At 35.7% G+C, this 18,431-nt stretch overlaps 1 protein-coding gene across 1 annotated transcript in view; it reads left to right on the forward strand.

Moving 5' to 3' along the window:
• TG (thyroglobulin) overlaps window positions 1-18,431 on the forward strand; it is a 352,924-nt gene that overhangs the window by 170,529 nt on the left and 163,964 nt on the right. Inside the window, exon 36 of the mRNA XM_031947228.1 lies at window positions 18,045-18,179. Within this exon, the coding sequence (XP_031803088.1) occupies window positions 18,045-18,179 (135 nt within the window). The remainder of the gene's footprint in view (window positions 1-18,044; window positions 18,180-18,431) is intronic.

Below are 18,431 nucleotides of genomic sequence, written 5' to 3' on the forward strand. Positions count from 1 at the left end.
AAATCTAGTCAACCTTTCTAGGCCCTAGGCCCCACATATATAAAATTAAGGACTCTAGATCTATGATTGTAGAATGACCATACTTCTTGATTTAGAGGTGATGGGACTACAAGTTGACTAATATCATTCCCCAACAGAGCTCCTTGGGATATTCATAGTATTTAGATCTAGGTAGATTCAGGGAAGGAGCACAATAGAACATGCACAATAGAAAATGCATTGAATTGGATGTTAAGAAAATCTGGGTGTAAATCCAGTCTCTGGCACTTACTATTTATGAGATTTGGGGCAAAGTCCCTTTAGCTCTTGGTCTCAGTTGCCATGTGTTTAAAATGTTAAGTTTGGACTGGATTTCCTCTAAGAAATTTATAATCTTATGATCCAATGAAACAAAAAAGGACATCAGATTCAAAGAGAATTGACTTTCTCAAGTAGTAAATATCAGAGCCTGAGATTCAAACTCAGGTACTCTGACTTTCAATAATTAGAGTTGTGCAAAAGTGGAAGGGACTTCCTCAAGAAGTATTGCATCCCTCAGGCATAGTGGCCCATTCATGTAAATCCCTATTACTGAAGGACACTAAGGCTGATGGATCCTTTGAGTTTGAAAGTTCTGCGGTAGGCCTAAAGCTTGTAGGTTTATGCACTAAGTCTGCTGCCATGATGGTGAACTCTCAAGAGTGGAGAGACATCAGGCTGCCTATAGAAGGGTGAAACAGCTCAAGTTGGAAATACAAAGCTTTTGTGTTATTAGTATTGGGATAGGACTCGCAAAGCCCTAGCTGCTGGGCTAGTTAGGGAAACTTAATGTCAAAAAAATAGAGGGACCCCTCATTGGAAGTCTTTAAGTAAGGCTGGATTTATTTGTCAGGTTAATATACCTTGTCACATAGGTTATAGATGACTTTATTAGATATATTATAGATGATCTTGTCATGTATATAATAAAAAGGATTTCTATTTATGTATGATATAGCTACTGAAGTCATTTCCAATAAAATTTAAGATTCTGAGATTTGGTACCTCCAAATCTAGTGCTTTTTAAGCCATACGAATACTGAGAAAAGTTACAAATATTTCAGTTTGAGAGTGTACCCATCCTGACTGACTTAAGCATTGCACTAGCTAGGGTCTGAATTGCTCAAAGACAAAATGAAATTCTACTCCCTTTGTTTAAGCGTGTGCTCTTGCACGTGCAGACAGGCTCTCAAACACAAACACACTGAGCATCTTCTGACTCTATTAGATATTCTGAACATAGAATTAGAGCCATGATGTTTTTAGATCTGCATTCACCACTATGATTTGAAACCACAAGAGTTGCAAAATAGGAATATGTCTGAGACTAGACCATCTGTGCTTTCAGTTACCAAAAAGGAATTCAGCATTTGGATGTGTTCCACATATATGCAGGGAGAAAAGTTTCTGGCTTGGTGTAGGCTCCACAGAGCTGTCAGATTCTAAGTCTCATTCCAGCAGGATTTTTGTTTGTATAATAGCTTATTATTGGGTTTTTGTGGATGTTCTGCTTAAACATAATTCAAGATGGCTTGACCATTTGAAAGGAGTAATCAGAAATATTCTTTTCTTGAGAGGTACAGAGGCAAGGTATAATGAAATGTAAAGACCTGAACCCAAAGGCTGGAGATGCCCTCTTGCTAAAACATTTTAATTCTAGTGTTCATGTGGACCCATGAGTTCATTTCAGAAGGACTGTGACTCCAAATAGGGGAGTTAAAGTCTTCTCTCACTTTCTTTCTCATTAAAGTTGTACTACCCTAGAATCATACTCTGAGAACAATCTCTAAAACAGAGCTTAGGTTTGGCTCATGTTTAGGATTTCCTCAAAAATGATCAAAGGTTCCCTTCTAGAAAAATACTCAATGTACAAGTAGATAAGCTTACAGTATAGCAATTATATCTTTCACCACAAAACAATGTTTAAATATCAATTATTCCTTAATACACATGGACAAACACTTAAAGCATGATATAAATACCAGGTTCTTCATTTTTCTTTGTAACTGTTATCCAAAATATTTACTTGGATTCATATTTTCTGGCCAGTTTTGCATTTATAACTCATTCTCTCATCTTTTCCTGTGAGGAGCTGATTCAGAGGGTAAACCCTGAGGAACCCAGGAATTCTAGAGATAGCATCAGACTTAAAAAGTCCATCACTCATGATCACTATTCAGTGGCCCATGCTCATGGAAATGGAAAACAAAGCAGAAGATTCCTCCAGGGATTGAGATTCAATCTCACTCTCTCTTACAGAACATATGTTTTGCTGACATGTATGAGCAAAAACCTCAGGTGACTGATTGGTGGGGATCCAAGGAAGAAGCTATAATAGACCTACCAAATTCTACAGTCATTCCTTTCAAAGGCACTGAATGGGCCACTTACTAGCTTAGAGGCTAATCTTCTTTGAGGTATCCCATAGTTTCAGATATTAGAGATCTGAGGTGGGGCTAGGCACAGAGATGTACGTGGGGATCAACCAGAAGACTCTTGTATACATGTTCTTTATCAAGGCATGTACCCGAAGCAGCCAGGGAGAAGGCCTATCCTCACACATTCTCTATGATAGTGGTCACTTGTATAATAATAGCTCATATTTAATTATAATCGCAAGAATCATTTAGCCCAAGCTTCTTATTTTACAAATAAGGATCTTTCATAATCCAGGAAATGTGTCAGACTGCATCTAGCTTTATTTCTTTTCTTTAACATATAATTTGAAATGGAGTGAACAATTCTCTACAAAGTTCCTATTTTTCCCATCCTATTGTAGCAAATATTTTAGGTCATTTCTTATACCTACTGCACTAGTATTTTGGGTTTGGAGAAGGCATCTTTTTACCTTGGGACTCTAAGAGATTCTAAGGCACTTTTTCTCTAATTTTTTTAATCTCATGTACCAACATGCTTCCCCCATAATCATCTGTGTTAGTCAACTTTAATTACCTTTTAAAACATATACTTATTAAGATGATATGCCAAGAACAGTTGGTACAAAACTCTCTCATAAGTACATACACAATGCAGGGAAAAGAAGGCTATAGCTTAGAGTGGATGTATTAAAGGGGATAACCCATAACTCGAACTCATTTTGCTGGAATCCCTTTTCTCTCCTCTATAGTCTTTTCATGAAGTTTCTTTTAGTTCTATTGGGCTCCTTGTTGAATCCTTAAGCTGTCTTTCCTCAGTATAGTTAGTATTTTTCAACTCTCCATGTAGACATTGCCACCAGCCATTGCTGTTCTAGGGATGCTGCTAGGATGCTGAAGAAAATTCCAAATCCTTTGATCGAACTTGAGGATGGAGGAGATCAAAGTTCTCTCTTATAATGGTTTCTACCACTAAACTGGCAAGCTAGCTAAATAATATTGCTATTTTATAAAAGATTCATGGGACATGATTGTTGAATGAAATCATTCAATATCATGATTTAAAGGCTTTGATTCCATAAAGATATTGATACCTTTTAAGGCAAATAGAGAATCTTGTTAGTTACTTTAAGTGTGTTGGAGTGGTCGTTTTTTTGACTTAATCAACTCCTACCCTTCTAAAAGCATCTAGTCCTTTCTTGTTGACAATAATAAGATCCAAAATAGATGTTCCTTTTGTCGGTTCCTCCAACATTCAAAGAATGAAATTATCATTAAGGAAGTAACTCAATTGTTAGTTCTCCTGATTTTAAGAGAGAGAGAACTTCAGTAGATTCTGGACAAATAAGATTGTCTCTCCTCTACTTCCATACAACTATATTATATCTCCATGGCACATTTGTGGTCTGTATTCTGTTTCCCAAACTCCTCATTAATTACATCTCTTAGTCCATCTGGATAGTAGTATACTCTGATGCTATAATGTTTATAATTCTGCCAATGTTTTCTACAATACTTCCCTGCTCTAGGTCCTGTCTATCTTCCAAAACCACCTACATGTTTCTTTTGTATAATGTATAATCACATTCTAGTCATGAGTTGTAATCCATCCCAGTTTCAGTGATACTTACAAGATCAAATTGTCTTCATATTAAACTGTATAGTCTACCTTTTTTCCTTTTGTGCATTTATGCATATATTTTTGAAAATGTAGGTTTTATTTCTGGCTCCTTTATTTGATTTCATGTACCATAAAACTCTTGGTTTTTCTATTGTTATCCTTCCTACTTTTATCTACTGTCTATTGCAATAGCTTTTAAGTTTGCCAGGGGTTTTGTTTGTTTGTTTGTTTGTTTTATTTGGTATTATGGAGTCCTTTGGCAGTCTGGTAAAGCCTATGAGCCCTTTCTCATTAATGTTTGTTGGCTATATTTACAATTAAAGTGCATGCTAAATTCCAGTTGGTAGTTAGTGAAAATTAAGATGTATTTTTCTCTATTTTCCCTTCTATTTTTAAGCACCCCCCACCCTGAAATCCATTCATAAAAAGAAAATGAGTTAAGAACCTCTGGTCTACAATATCTAGTTTTGTGAACATATATATGGAGTTTACACTAAACTCTTTCTTTTTAATTTATAGCTTTTTTCATATAAGTTTGAAAGAGTCCAGTCAAATACACTTTGTGGTACCTTGTGTTCCTGGTGAGAAACCTGGAATTGCTATATTTGAAAATATTTTCCAGAAATATCAATTGCATCCTCAGATATTCTCTAAGTCACCTATTCACTCCACAAGTCTTCCTTTCTCTTTTGAATTCCTTGCCTTCTATGGGAAGTGATGATGAAAATACCATCTGTGTCTCTCTTATCTTCAATTTCTTATCCAAGATGTCTAAATCCTTAGCAATTCTGGGTTCCTTTAGTCAATTTCACTGAATTTTTGAATTATATTTTAGGATATTAGATCAAAAACTCTCCTCTTTGAAGGTAATTATGAAAACTTACATTAAATTATGTGAATAAATATAGATATTAAATTCAATAGGGAAGGATATTTAATTCTAACAGATCATATCTAATGATTGCCTTTCTAACTTACAAGAGAGAGCATTAAAGGAGATTATGTCAGATTTTTGAAACATCAATAACAACTTTGTCAAGTTTATCCATTCAACAAAATATGTATTAAGTGCCTGCTTTGTGTGAAGAACATTGTGTACCATACTCAGGGGCATACAATAAGTATAGTTGGCATGTCTCTACTTTCAGTCTAGAAATTTTTTTGGATAGGAAGGAAGGAGAAAGAAATAAATATTTATTTAGCTCCTAATATGTGCCAGGATCTATACATATCACTTTACAAATGTTATCTCATTTGATCCTCACAACAAAGTCAGTTATTTTCCCATTTTACAGTTGTGGAAACTGAGAAAAACAGAGATTAAATGAGTTGCCTAGGTTCATGTGGTTAATAAATGTTCAAGGTCAAATTTGAACTCAATTCTTCTTGACTCCAATCAATACCCACTGTATCACCTTGCTACCTCAAGGAAACAAATGTGTAGATGTTTATAATAAATTCCTTTTTCTGGTAAAATGAATATTAAAATAACCATTTCTTTCATCAAATACTTCCCTACATTTGCAAATGTTGATTTCATTAAGGGTTCTTTCCCAGAGATAATTGATACTTTGTCTATTCACCCTTATTTTAGTTACTAAATAATTTTGTTATTTTATTTACCCTTTACAACTCAAATAGATGTGACTTGATCAAAGTTAGCAGGGATTCAAATGAAGGATTTTTGACTGTTCTTCAAAACCCACTATCAAAATGAAACTTTATCCCATAGAGAATCCCATGCAAGGGTCCTCAAACTATGGCCGTGGGCCAGATGCAGCAGCTGAGGATGGTTATCTCCCTCACCCAGGGCTATGAAGTTTCTTTATTTAAAGGCCCACAAAACAAAGTTTTTGTGTTTACTATAGTCTGGCTCTCCAACAATCTGAGGGACAGTGAACTGTCCCCTATTTAAAAAGTTTGAGCACCCCTGCATAGAGCATCCCATAGAGGAATGCATGGTAGCATGCAACTAACAGAATGGACTATGGATCAAGTAGCAGGCAACCAAGAGATACTAAGAAGAGACAAAAAGAACTTGGTGGAGCATAAGATGAAGAGAAACTATAAAATTTAATGGTATCTTTCCTGTTTTTTGTGCTTCTCTCAAATCTCATTATTTAAACTTGTTCAGGAGAAATCTAATCCAAAAGATAAAGACATGTATAAATAATTCTTCATCTTTGTACAAGGTTTTACAATTTTAAAGAACTATAAATCCATTATTTCACTTGTTCCTCTCAAAAGCCTCATGTAAAATAGGCAAGGGGGTTATTGAATCTGTTTTACAAATGTAGAAACTGAGGTTTAGAGACATTAAATAGAATTATAGACTATAAGTATATAAGTGACCTTAGACATAATTCAGTTCAAGAAACCTTTGTCATTTGCCTGCTTTGTGGATGAATAAATCAAAAAGCATTTATTAAGCCCTAATGCAAAGCAGTATGCTAAGCAATGGAGATGCAAATACAGAATTCAGATAGCCCCCATTCTTAAAAAAAACTCACATTTTAAGGAGAAAACACATACAAAATGTTTTAGTTAAATGTCAGATAGAAAGGTATCAAGCCACATGCTAAGCATTAAGTATATATAGATGAAAAATGATATTCTCTGACTTTAAGGACCTTAAAATGTAATGAAGGGATAAGAAGTATGTGTATAGATAGGGATGGTGAAATAAAGGAAAAGAAGAAATCTGGACAACATGTTTTTAAAAAACTAAAAAAGGGAAAGAATATTTTTAGCTGAAGAAAGCAATATAGGCTTCTTAGAGGAAAGTTTGCTTGAGTTTGTACTTGAAGAAGAGAAATATTTCAACAGGGAGCAATGAGTAAGGCTTGTGTTGAGGTGAATGAATGATAAAGGGAAGGAAATGTCAGGATGAAAGGGAGAATGAATGAAAAAGTGAATTTGGCTGCAACAGGAAGTATCTAAGAGAAGAATAATGCAACATGAGCTTGGAGATCAGTTGGTCCAATGCATTCATTTTGTAGAGGAAGAAACAGGACACAGAGACATTAAATGACTTTCCTGAGGTCCCATAATTAGTGAGTAGTGGTGTCTTTTGGGAAAGTTACTTAACCCCACTTGCTTTAATTTCTTCATCTGTAAAATAAGTGGAGAAGGAAATAGCAAACCATTACAAAAGGGATTGTGAAGAGGTAGACATCACTGAAAACAAATGAACAACAAATAATGGAACATTCTGAATTTCCCCCTATCCCTTTCCTCCATATATGAGAGCCTCAAAGCCTGACCTCTGGGATCATTTTCTGGTTTTTAGTGCCCCCAGTTCCTTTTCAGGGTCCCATCTGATTTACCCACCAGGGAAATTTACAAGTATTTAAAATAACCAATACCCTCCCCCCAATGACCTAGCTATAAACAAAAAGTGTTAATGAAATGTATTTCTTAATTTATAAAAAAGTGTGGGAGGGGAACATATAGAAATTATAATTTTTATAATGGGTAGAATTTAAACCCAGAACTTCAATGCAGATCTCAATGAAACAAGACTGAATATTATCAGTCCTGGCCCCTCCCCACTTTCATTGATTAACTGTCTTTCTCTTAGTTCTTTTCTAAGGAATCGGCTATGCCCAAAGCTTCCTCTTCTCTCTTATTTCTGGTTCTAGGCTCTCATGCAATTACATCTTCCTCATGATAAAAGAGTTCTAATTTGGTCTCTTGAAATGGAAAAATTTGCTAGACTAGCAGTTCATATTAGTCAATGTATTTGCCACTCAACTATCATTCACTAGTGGATGTGACAGAAGTGATTTCTACATGTTATGACTTTCCCCCAATGAATTAAACATACCGACAGATTACTTCATTTGATCCTCTTAATAACTTTGTGAGGCTGACATTACAGCCATTATTGCTGACATTTTGCAGATAATGAAAATTAAACTAAGAAATTAAGCGATTAGCCCACATTTCACACCCAGAGGTGGGATTTGAAACCTTTGTCTCCAAGTTGCCACCTTGTCTATTTTTTGCAAATAGTCCACTGGTCAATCTTTTGGAACTTTTGTACAGCTCCTTTGAGTCTTCTCTGTGCCTCACTTGCCTGAAATCAGGCTACCATTCAATCAGTCACCTAGCATTTATTAAACACCCTGCTATTTTCTAGACACTGTGCTAAGTGCTAGGAATACAAAGAAAGAAAGAAAAATGTTTCTGCTCCATTTCCAAATCATGATACCATGCATTTACTCCATGTTGCCTCATTCTCTAGCTCCCCTTTACTTAACAATGCAAATTGTTTGAGGGCAGGGACTCTCTTGCTTGTTTATATTTTATTTCCCAGAAAAGCTCGAAAAATGATTTTTCGTTCATTCATATGACATAATCAATCAACAAATATTTCTAAATGTCTACTATGTGCCAAGTCTTCACAAGATGTGGTGGATACAAATACAAACAAAACAAAACAAAACAAAAAAAAAAAAACAATGAAAACAGTTATGGTCAAGTAGTTTACATTCTATTTGTGGAAAAATTGTGTTGTTGTTTCTCCTTGTTCTTGAAGAGGACCAAAAATCAAGTAGTCTTATATGTAAATTACAAGACACTATGGGGAGAAGAAAAAGCAGCTTAGAGAATTAGAAAAGGCCTGATGTAGGAGGGTGGTATTTGAGCAAAACTTTAAAGAAAGCTAAGGGTTCTACATTTGAGAGATGAAGTAAAGAAAGGTTCTTCCTACTTATGATATACACCTATTCAAAGGCAAAAAGATGGGTAGTAGAATGTCATGTCTGGGAAATAGTAAGGATGGTTTCCTTAGATAGAGAGTGTGAAGGGACAAAATTTATAATAATACAGTTAAGGTAGGCTGGTGACAGCTCGCAAAGGTCTTTAAATACCAGAGATATTTGTAGTTTATGCTAAAAAATAATAGGGAGCAAGGCTGTGCTGGTAAATGTTTAACAATGGTTTAGACACACTTTTAAATTTGGTGTGCTTTCTTAGCATTTTCTTTGTGGCTTTATTAAATCTAGAAAATCAACCAAACAATTAATTAAAGTCCTGATGTATAGCAATAGCCAAGGTATAAATGCTTGTGTTGATAATTTACCAATCAGGTAGCCATTTAGAGCTGCACACTTGATAAAAAGTCATTGGAAGCTTTGGTGTAGGAAAGTTATTTAGTTATATGTGTTTTAGGAATATTAAGTTAACAACTCTGTTAAAGATAAATTGAAAAAGGGAGGGTGGATGTAGTGAATCTAATTTTGATATTGAAATAGTCTAAATAAGAGCTTGGCATATATGACTGTAAAGAAGGAAATGCATATGAAAAATATTGTAGAAATAGAATTGGCAATTCTTGACTATTGATAATATATAGGTTTGAAAGGATGAGTGAAGAGTTGAGGAAGACCCTGACTGAGATTGCAAATATTTGTTTCTAGAAGGAATGTAGGATTATCTATATGGATCTATCATCTATTTTGTCTTGTCCATATTGAATGAGATGCGTACAGGATATACATTTTGAAATTTTCAATGAGCAGGTGGCAATATAGCAACTCAAGAAACCAGAATTGGACAGGGAGGTGGATAGATATTGGAGTCATCTCTGTAGATATAATTATTGAACTGTGGGAACCCAAGGGCACCAAGGGAAAATGTATAGAGTAATAAAGAAAAGATTTTAGAACAGCTCCTTGGCTTGCATATGATCTAGAAAAAGAGATTAAGAAAGAGATGTCAGGTAGGAGGGAAGAGAAAAAGAGCCGTATTGGGAGAGCCAAGGGATATATAGGAGTAGAGAGTAGTTAATAATGGTAAATACTGCAGAGACATCAAGAAAGATTTGAGGACTAAGGAAAGGCCAATGGTTGTCCCTAGTACAGAAAGATTATCTCTAGAAATCCAGATGGTTAAAGACCATCCGGTTAAAGACCGGATAAAGAGGTTTATCAAACTTCTTTTAAAAAAAATGATACCTAGGATCATAACCCAATTGTTGTCTCTCCAAGGCAAGGTAGATCAAGATAGACTCTGCCACCTATATAACTCTGATACCATACTTTTTGAGAGTAGTCTGTCTGCCTCAACTTCTTCATTATAATATCATTTAGTTCATGTGAACTCATATTGAATCCACTAAAATGCCCAATTTTTTTTTCAGATGAATTACTTGGGGAAAAAAAGCTACACATCCCTAGATTAGAAAATGGGGACTTTCAGGCTCCTTTTCAACACTAATGATATTTTGTAATTCTGCTTTTTGGGGCTATATTGACACTTTGGAAGAACAGTGTCATAATGGTATGAACTAGAAGTAGAAACAGGTTGTACTCCTTGATGGTTCTTCTTTTTACTTCTATTCTTATTTCTGAATATTTCCCTCATATGAAACCAAGTTTAAAAAAAATAACTTTGGGGAACAGTCAGTTTGTAAGGCAATGTGAACAGCAAATAAATTAAGTTTGGAAAATGCAAATGTGTTACGCTAGTCATTTTTAACTTTATTAATCACAGCATCTCCAAATACAGTTCATTGGAAAAAACAGAGTCATACATGAAGGAATAAAGTCATAGGAAATGCCATCTGAAAAGCTTTTTAAAAATACCCCCTCAATTTCAATTACTATGGTCAAGATTACATTTTGTTCCTAGCAGTACACTCTAAACAATGAATGATTTTGGAAAGAGGCAATACAATAAAAGAAGCATAAGGCTAAGAGTCAGAAGAATATAACTTTGGTCTGGATTCCATCACCTATTCTCTGTGTATTCTTGGGCAAGTGATATAACCTTTTTCGCCTTCAGCTTCCTTAACTGTTAAATTGGTGGAATAGTCAACACTCTCTAAATCTCTAGATCTCTAAATATTTTCTCTAAAATATTTTCTAACTCTGATATCCAAGGTCCGTGTTTTAAGTTGGTAAATTTTTGTCTCCAAGATTGCCTGCTTCCCCATGGTTATAGTCTTCTCCCCTCATCTCTCCGGCTCTCTTCATAGCTCCTCCCCCCAATATTCATGCCACCCAGGAGAGCCTCCTATTGTAGAACCTAACATTTTGTATCCTATGGTCCTTCCCATCTCTGCCATTCTATTTTTAGTTGTATGTGTTCTTTCTTTTATTTCTGTGTTCTATATTGCATGTTATGTTATAATATTCTATTTTAAGGTCCTTTTTGACTTTAACATTCTAAGTTCTGTGATGAAAAAGTTTTCATCATAGAAAACTTTTCACTCTAAGAGGTTAGTACTCAATGAGTTGAGGTAGGAGGCTTAGTGGGTAAAATGCCAGGCCTGGAGTCAGAAAGATGCATGTTCCTGAGTTTAAATCTGGCCTGAAATACTAGTTACGTGACCTGAACAAGTCACTTTACCAGTTTCCTCTGGAGAAGTAAATGGCAAGCCACTTTAGTATCTCTTCCAAGAAAACCCCAAATAGGATCATGAAAAATAAGGTATGACTGAAAAAGGACTGAACAATAACAAAAGGGGAAGGAGAAGGATAAAGTAGCATTTAATTCAAATTGTTATTAAGGGCTTTTCAGGTTGGAGCTGCCTTGGAGGCCAGAAAGGGAAGATGAGAAGGGAAAAATTCTTATATCAGGTTAAACACAGACAGTCCCAATGGATCAGGTCATCTCTGGCTATACTTCTAATAAAAGAATGTTCATTTCAGTCCAGAACTCTTGCCCACTATGCACAGATCTCACCCCACTATTTCCTCTTTCCACTAGCTGCCCCTACTAATCTTGAATATAAGACCCCTCATTACATTATTAGCACGGACCCTGCCCCCTGCTTTCCGAAAACCCACACACATGCCTTCACTTAGAGAACTAAAATGGAACATCTGACCATTAACTAGGAAGAAAACTTGAAAGCATGCTTGGCGTTCTTGGAACTATCTTTGGGTAGAGTTCTTAGAACTGCCCTTGGGCTTGGATCTATAATAAGGTTGTGGCTTCCACCTCCCTCAGAAACAGCCAGAGCCCACACCTGAACAAAGCAGGAGCTGTCTCTGTGGGATGCCTGTAATCTCAAAATAAAAGTTCAGGATTTGGCTGTTTTCAAAAGGCTGTAATTACATGTGGCAGATGACTTCTAGGATGTGACTAGGACCAAAGATAGAATTTTCACTGCTACAACCCAACTGCCCTCCTTTGGCCTTCAGAAAAATGTGTCCCTAAAGAAAGAAAATCCTAATTCACTAAATAGATTAACTAGGGAGAGACTGATCAGTTTACCAAGACAAACAACCCTTTTCTTTATAAAAAGGTTACTCTTGTAATAATGCAGCAGCAGTCCCCAAATATGTGTGTGATTCTGCTGACCCACATCTGTTTACACCTAATTTGCTCAAGAAAGTATTTATTGTGGGAAACTAGGCATGGTTGCTTTGTAATGAGTGCCACTATTGCTCTATTCTTTTGTCTTTCTTTTGTCTTTCAAGCATTATCCCGTTTGAATAAAGCTGAGAATCAAATGAAGGAATACAAAAATAGTATCTTGTTCGAGTTGCAGTTCAGCTACTAAGTAGCAGTAAGTGACAGAACTGGTACTTAAAACCATAGACCCAGAGTCATTGCTACATTTTTATTTTCTTTTATTTTTTGTACATCATGGGAGGCTAGGGAAATGAAAGAAAAGTTCACTACAGATTCAGTCCCCAATATTGTAGTTTCCTATTTCCTATTTTCATCATCATCCATATCATTATTATTGTTATTTTCATTATTAGTGTTGTCTGCAAGCTAGAGACAGGTAGATAAGGACCTCAGAAGCAGAAAGCCTTGGAGATCAAGGCTTTGTTGTCCAGACACTTCAGTCACGTCCAATTCTTTGCCATCCTATTTGAGATTTCTTGGCAAAGATACTGGAGTAGTTTGCCATTTTTTTCTCCAGCTCATTTTGCAGATGGGGAAACTAAGGCAAATAGGGTTATGTGACTTGTTCAGGGTCACATAACTGGGAAATATCTGAGGGTAGATTTGAACTCAGAAAGATGAATCTTCCTGATTTTAAGCCCAGTACTCTACCCACTGTGCCACCTAACTGTACTGGGATAAAGTTTAATCTCTGCTATGTGACACTGGGCAAATCGTTCATCCTTTCATTGTTCTTACTTGGTTCCCATCTTCATCAACAGAAGTAGTCTTCTCTAAGGTGTTCCATACAACATGAAAGCCCCATGTGAGTAAAAACAATGAAATGATGATATTGGATGAAAACAATGGGCAGAAAGGTGGTGCAGTGAATGGAGTGCTGGGCCTAGAGTCAGGGAGACTTGTTAAGGGCATATGATATGATCTCCATGTAGTTGAGATAGGGTGGTGATGATAGGTAGCCATCGGGCACTGGATACCCTCTGGTACTAACCTGGGTGCCTATATGTAGAATCTTACTACAAATAAAACATTTATATTTTCCATCTACATGCAGTTAGGTGATACAATGGATACAATTCTGGGCCTGGAGTTAGGAAGATTCATGAGTCAAATCTGGCTTCAGACACTTCCTACCTGTGTGATCCTTGGCAAGATACTTCCTCTTGGTTGCCTTAATTTCCTCATCTGTAAAATGAACTAGAGAAGGAAATGACAAACCACTCCAGTATTTTTGTTAAGAAAACCCCAAATGGGGTCACAAAGTAGGACATGACTGAACAAATAACCATTTGCTGCCAAATAAAAAAAGTCTTCTAATTATTTTACTTCTCTTTACTGGTGGTGGTATACTGATTCTAGTTTGGTTCAGTCAAGCCAGTGTGAATAACCAATTTAAAAAAAAAAAAAAAAAAAAAGCTCGTTGTCCCCTGGTACCTACATTGGTAGAAAGAGTTGACTACAGAAGATTCCTGAATTCCCATCTCTTTCTATAAAGTCAATAAATGGCAGCAAAAGAACTCAAATTCAAATCTTTATTCTACAAGTACAGTTTGATCATACCATATTGTTCCTCAAAGGAATGGAGCTTGGAAAGAGATAAAAAGCTAAAAATTTTAATCTTTTTGGCCTTGTGACTGATGTGGATTGGGTTTCAATGTTAGAAGCTCATCATTTGCAATATTATAGTTGAAGAAGCCTTATGTCTAACCCAATACACTCATTTCTCAAATAAGGAAGCTGAAACCTCTAGAGTCGACAACAAATAAGAAAGATGAAGATATTTGCCAAAGATTGGAAAATCCATGAGAAGCAGAGCGCGGACTGAAACACAGATCATTTTCCACGTATGGTTCTTTCCATTGGCCGTGCTCTAGTTATTCTTCAGTAACTATCATCATCCCTAGACATTAAGTTACACCCACTCCAAAGCCAAGTTCTTTATTTTAAGATCACAATTGGCCATTTGACATCCTACATGCTGAAATGGAAACAACATTGACTCTCCATTCTGAGCCAAAATTGCAGTGCGATCATCATCTCAAAATAGGTAGCTTAGTTTGGTCCCTACTTCAGAAATACTTATTTATCTTATAGTAGAAATGAAGAATTGCAGGGGAATTTAAGAAAACAAAAACAAACCAAAACCTAAGATAAGTCATCTGTATAACATGAGATAAAAATCAGGCATTCAACGATGTTAAGATAATGTCCTCAGCTTTGCATACTTCTGGAGTCCTCAGAGAAACTGTATGATCAGAGAAACCCTTATAGACACTCTAAGTTACATCAATGGAATTGTATGCCCACATATACTGGAACCTATTTCTACCAGCTTAAAAAAACATATTGTTAAATATTTAGTGTCATTATTTAGACCTTGGTAATCAGGGTTTTAATTCAACTTTTTTAGTTTGGCCTAAACTTATGAAAATAATAAAGACAATGTTAATAATAGATTATATTTTAAAGTTTTTTTTTTGTAGTTGTATTTTATATATAATGGAATGCTGCTTGTTAACACTTATCAACCCACCCTTGGATCACAAGAACTCTCCTGTATGAAACTACTTCTGTCTTTTGGAATGTCTCACCATCATTTATTCTCTCCATTACTTCCCAACTAACAGACCATAGTCTTTCTCCAGGGTTTGTTTTTAATCTAATCTTCCTCTTAGCATCTAGGTGTCATTGTGGATAAAGCACTGAACCTTGGAATCATGAAGACTCATCCTCATGAGTTCAGATTCGGTCTCAGACACTTATATTAGCTGTGTGACTGAGCAAATCACTTCAGGATGTTTCCCTAAGTTTACTCATTTGTAAAATGAGCTGGAGAAAGAAATGGAAAAGGAAAATACACTTCAGTGTCTTTGCAAAGAAACTCCCAAATGGGGATATGAAGTGTTGAACACAAGAACAACTGTTTTCTTCTAATTCAAAGATTCTTTAAATTTTTTGTCATGGACCATTTTGGCAGTTTGGTAAAGCTTATGAATAGACCCCTTCTCAAAATAATGTTTAAAAAAAAGTATAAAGACATATAGCATTCCAGGTTCATGGGTTCTCAGTTAAACACTCACTCAGAGTCCCTCCCTAAGACTTCTAAATTTCCTGTGTTGAAGGAGATCAGCATCCAGTGTTCAGTGTCATCTTACCCTGCTACATGAATATGCTCCTTCTATACTTTATCCAAAATTCCCAGATCTGAAGTCATATTTTATCACTGGGAGAATCTTGCAAAGAGTTAATTAAATATGAGCTATTAGTACTCTTGATGACATTTTCCTCATCTTGTTGGTGTTAAAAAGATGGAGTTTTATGGCAGTAAGCAGATTTATAACCAATAGTGATGCTTACATTTATTTAACTTTACAAACTAACAAAACAAAGTATTTTATACTTTACAAACACTTCAATGTTATGACATAGATAGTTGAAGTATTATTGTGTCAAGTCATTTCAGTTCTGTCCTGTCCTGTCTGACCCATTTAGGGTTTTCTTGGCAGATACTGGAATGGTTTGCTATTTCCTTCTCAAGTTCATTTACATAGATGAAGAAACTGAGGTAAACAGGCTTAAGAATCTTGCCAGGATCAATCAACCAGTATGTGTCTGAAGATAGACTTGAATTCAGGTCCTCCTAGTATCTAAGGCCTGTACTCTGTTCATTATGCCTCTTAGCTGCTTTAAAATATTTTAGCTTCATCTGAAGAAAAAGGAAACTAGGGCTCTGAAGTACTATGGAACTTGCTCAGAATCACTTGCTCACTAGTAAAGGATAGAACCGGATCTTGAGTACCCTTTTTATCATATCATCTGTCTTCAGGTGCAACACACTAATCCCTAGTTCTCTAGGGGCAAGTCAAGTCATATAGCATTTGTTAAGTCCTTACTATATACCGAGGTTGGTGCCTTATAAGCCCTAAGGATACAAAGAAATACTAAAAAACAAACAAACAAATTAAAAAAAAAAACAAAGCCAACTAGTCCCTGCTTTTGAAAAGCTCAAAGTCTAACAGATGAATATGAAAGTGAAATATGTGTTCCGCCTTTCCACTAAGTTATTTTTATGTCCTAAGATATTATAATGAAAGGGATAGGTTGATAAAAGTTTCTGTATTTTGTTAATGCATGCTTATGAATCTTTTGTGTCCTTTTTCATTGAGAAGTGAAGCAAAGTTGATTGATTTTGATCTTGGTGATATTTATAGACTAAACACCCTAGTTAACCAAAAAAATCATAGTGGATGATGAAAAATGAGGTCAGGAAAGGGAACTAAAATAATATATTAGTGCCTTTCAGGGAACATATTTTCCATAAAAGGAGTAGGAGTTGGGGGGAGTAGTAGTAGTAGTAGTAGTAGTAATAGTAGTAGTAGTAGTAATAGTAGTAGTAGTAGTCATCGTCGTCATCATTGGAGTAATAGGAAGAGAAGGGGAGAAGTAGTCATCATGATAATAGTTTATATTTATATAGCATTGCATTTTCAAAGTGATAGACACATAATATCTTAGTTCATCCTTAATACATCTCTATGAGATAGGAAGGGTAAGTTTTACAAAATCACTGAAATTTAGAATTGAAAAAGATTTGACTCTATCTAATCTAACACTTACCTAAATGAGGTTCCATTATAATATACCTGTTATTTCTACTTAAAGACCTTTAATTTGGGGGAGATCTTTATCTTCTGAAGTAACCTATCTTGCTTTTGGATAACTCTATTAGGAAATATTTTCACATATCACAACTAAATCTGTTTCTTTGCAATTTACACCCATAAATCCTAGGTCTTCTCTCTTGAGCCAAAGAGAACAAATCTAGTCTCTTCTCTCTGTAAAGTAGTTACAAATAGTAGAATATCATTATCATGTCACCCAAGATTCTTCTCTTCCCCACCTATCCTGAATTCTATCAACACATCTTTTTTATAGCATTGACTCAGGGATTTTCATCATTCAAGTTTTCTCAGGAATGTTCTCCAATTTATCAGTACCCTTCTTCAACTGTAGCCCCAAGAATTGAACACAATATTCTAGACGTTGTCTGACCCATAAAAAAGAAAGTAGCACTATCATCTCCTTTTTCCTGGAAGCTGTGCCCCTCAAGACAGTCAAAGATCACAAAAGCTTTTGTAGCCTTTATTATTATTCTTATTTTAGTTAAGCAACATAGAATACAGTGGATGGTACCGTGGATAGGGTGCTGAGCTAGAATCATGGAGATTTATTTCTGAGTTTAAATCTGGCCTCAGTCACTTACTAGTTGTATGATCCTGGGCAAGTCACTTAATTTGTTTTGACTCAGTTCTTCATCTGCAAAATGATCCAGAGAATGAAGTGGAAAAGCTCTCCAGGATTGTTGCCAAGTAAACCCCAGAGAGTATCACAGAGAGTCAGATATGATTGAAATAACTGAACAACTAATAGACTCACATCAAATGATATTCCCAGGATAACCAAACTAATAATTTGGTAACACTAGATTTCAGACTCAGGGCTTATGGTGCAGAGTCCAATGCTCTGTTCACAATACCAAAAAACACCACAAGGAGACATGGAATATGCTTGGTTGAGTAGTTTTAAGGCCATTTTGTCAACCTGACCATTTTATTGTTCTGGATCCAGTTTTTCATTTTCATTTCATTCGTTCTCTTTCTTAGTCTCTTTGGAATCATGGCAGAACTTGGACATCTCTTCAGCTCTCATTGATTCATCCATCATGAACTTTGATATAGCCCATATCAGCTTGGATGCTTCCAGCAACTTTTCTGCTGCCAGAGACCTCTGCCTGTCAGGTAAGAAAATCTGCCTTCAGGCTTTTCAGAATGTTGACTCTCAAACTACCTTGGGGTATGACCTCATGTAAGAATCATTTGGGATTCTGAATTTGGCACAATGATATCAGTAAAATGAACTGAACTCCCAAAATGAAAGACTAGCAGCCAAGGTTGTACATTAACATTTGGGCAGCTAGTAGCACACTGGATAGAGTGTTGGACTTGTCATAAAAAAGATATGGGTTCAAATTCAGCCTGAGATGGCTACTA

This window comes from Sarcophilus harrisii, chromosome 1 (genome assembly GCF_902635505.1).
Source record: "Sarcophilus harrisii chromosome 1, mSarHar1.11, whole genome shotgun sequence".
In the NCBI taxonomy this organism is placed as follows: domain Eukaryota; kingdom Metazoa; phylum Chordata; class Mammalia; order Dasyuromorphia; family Dasyuridae; genus Sarcophilus; species Sarcophilus harrisii.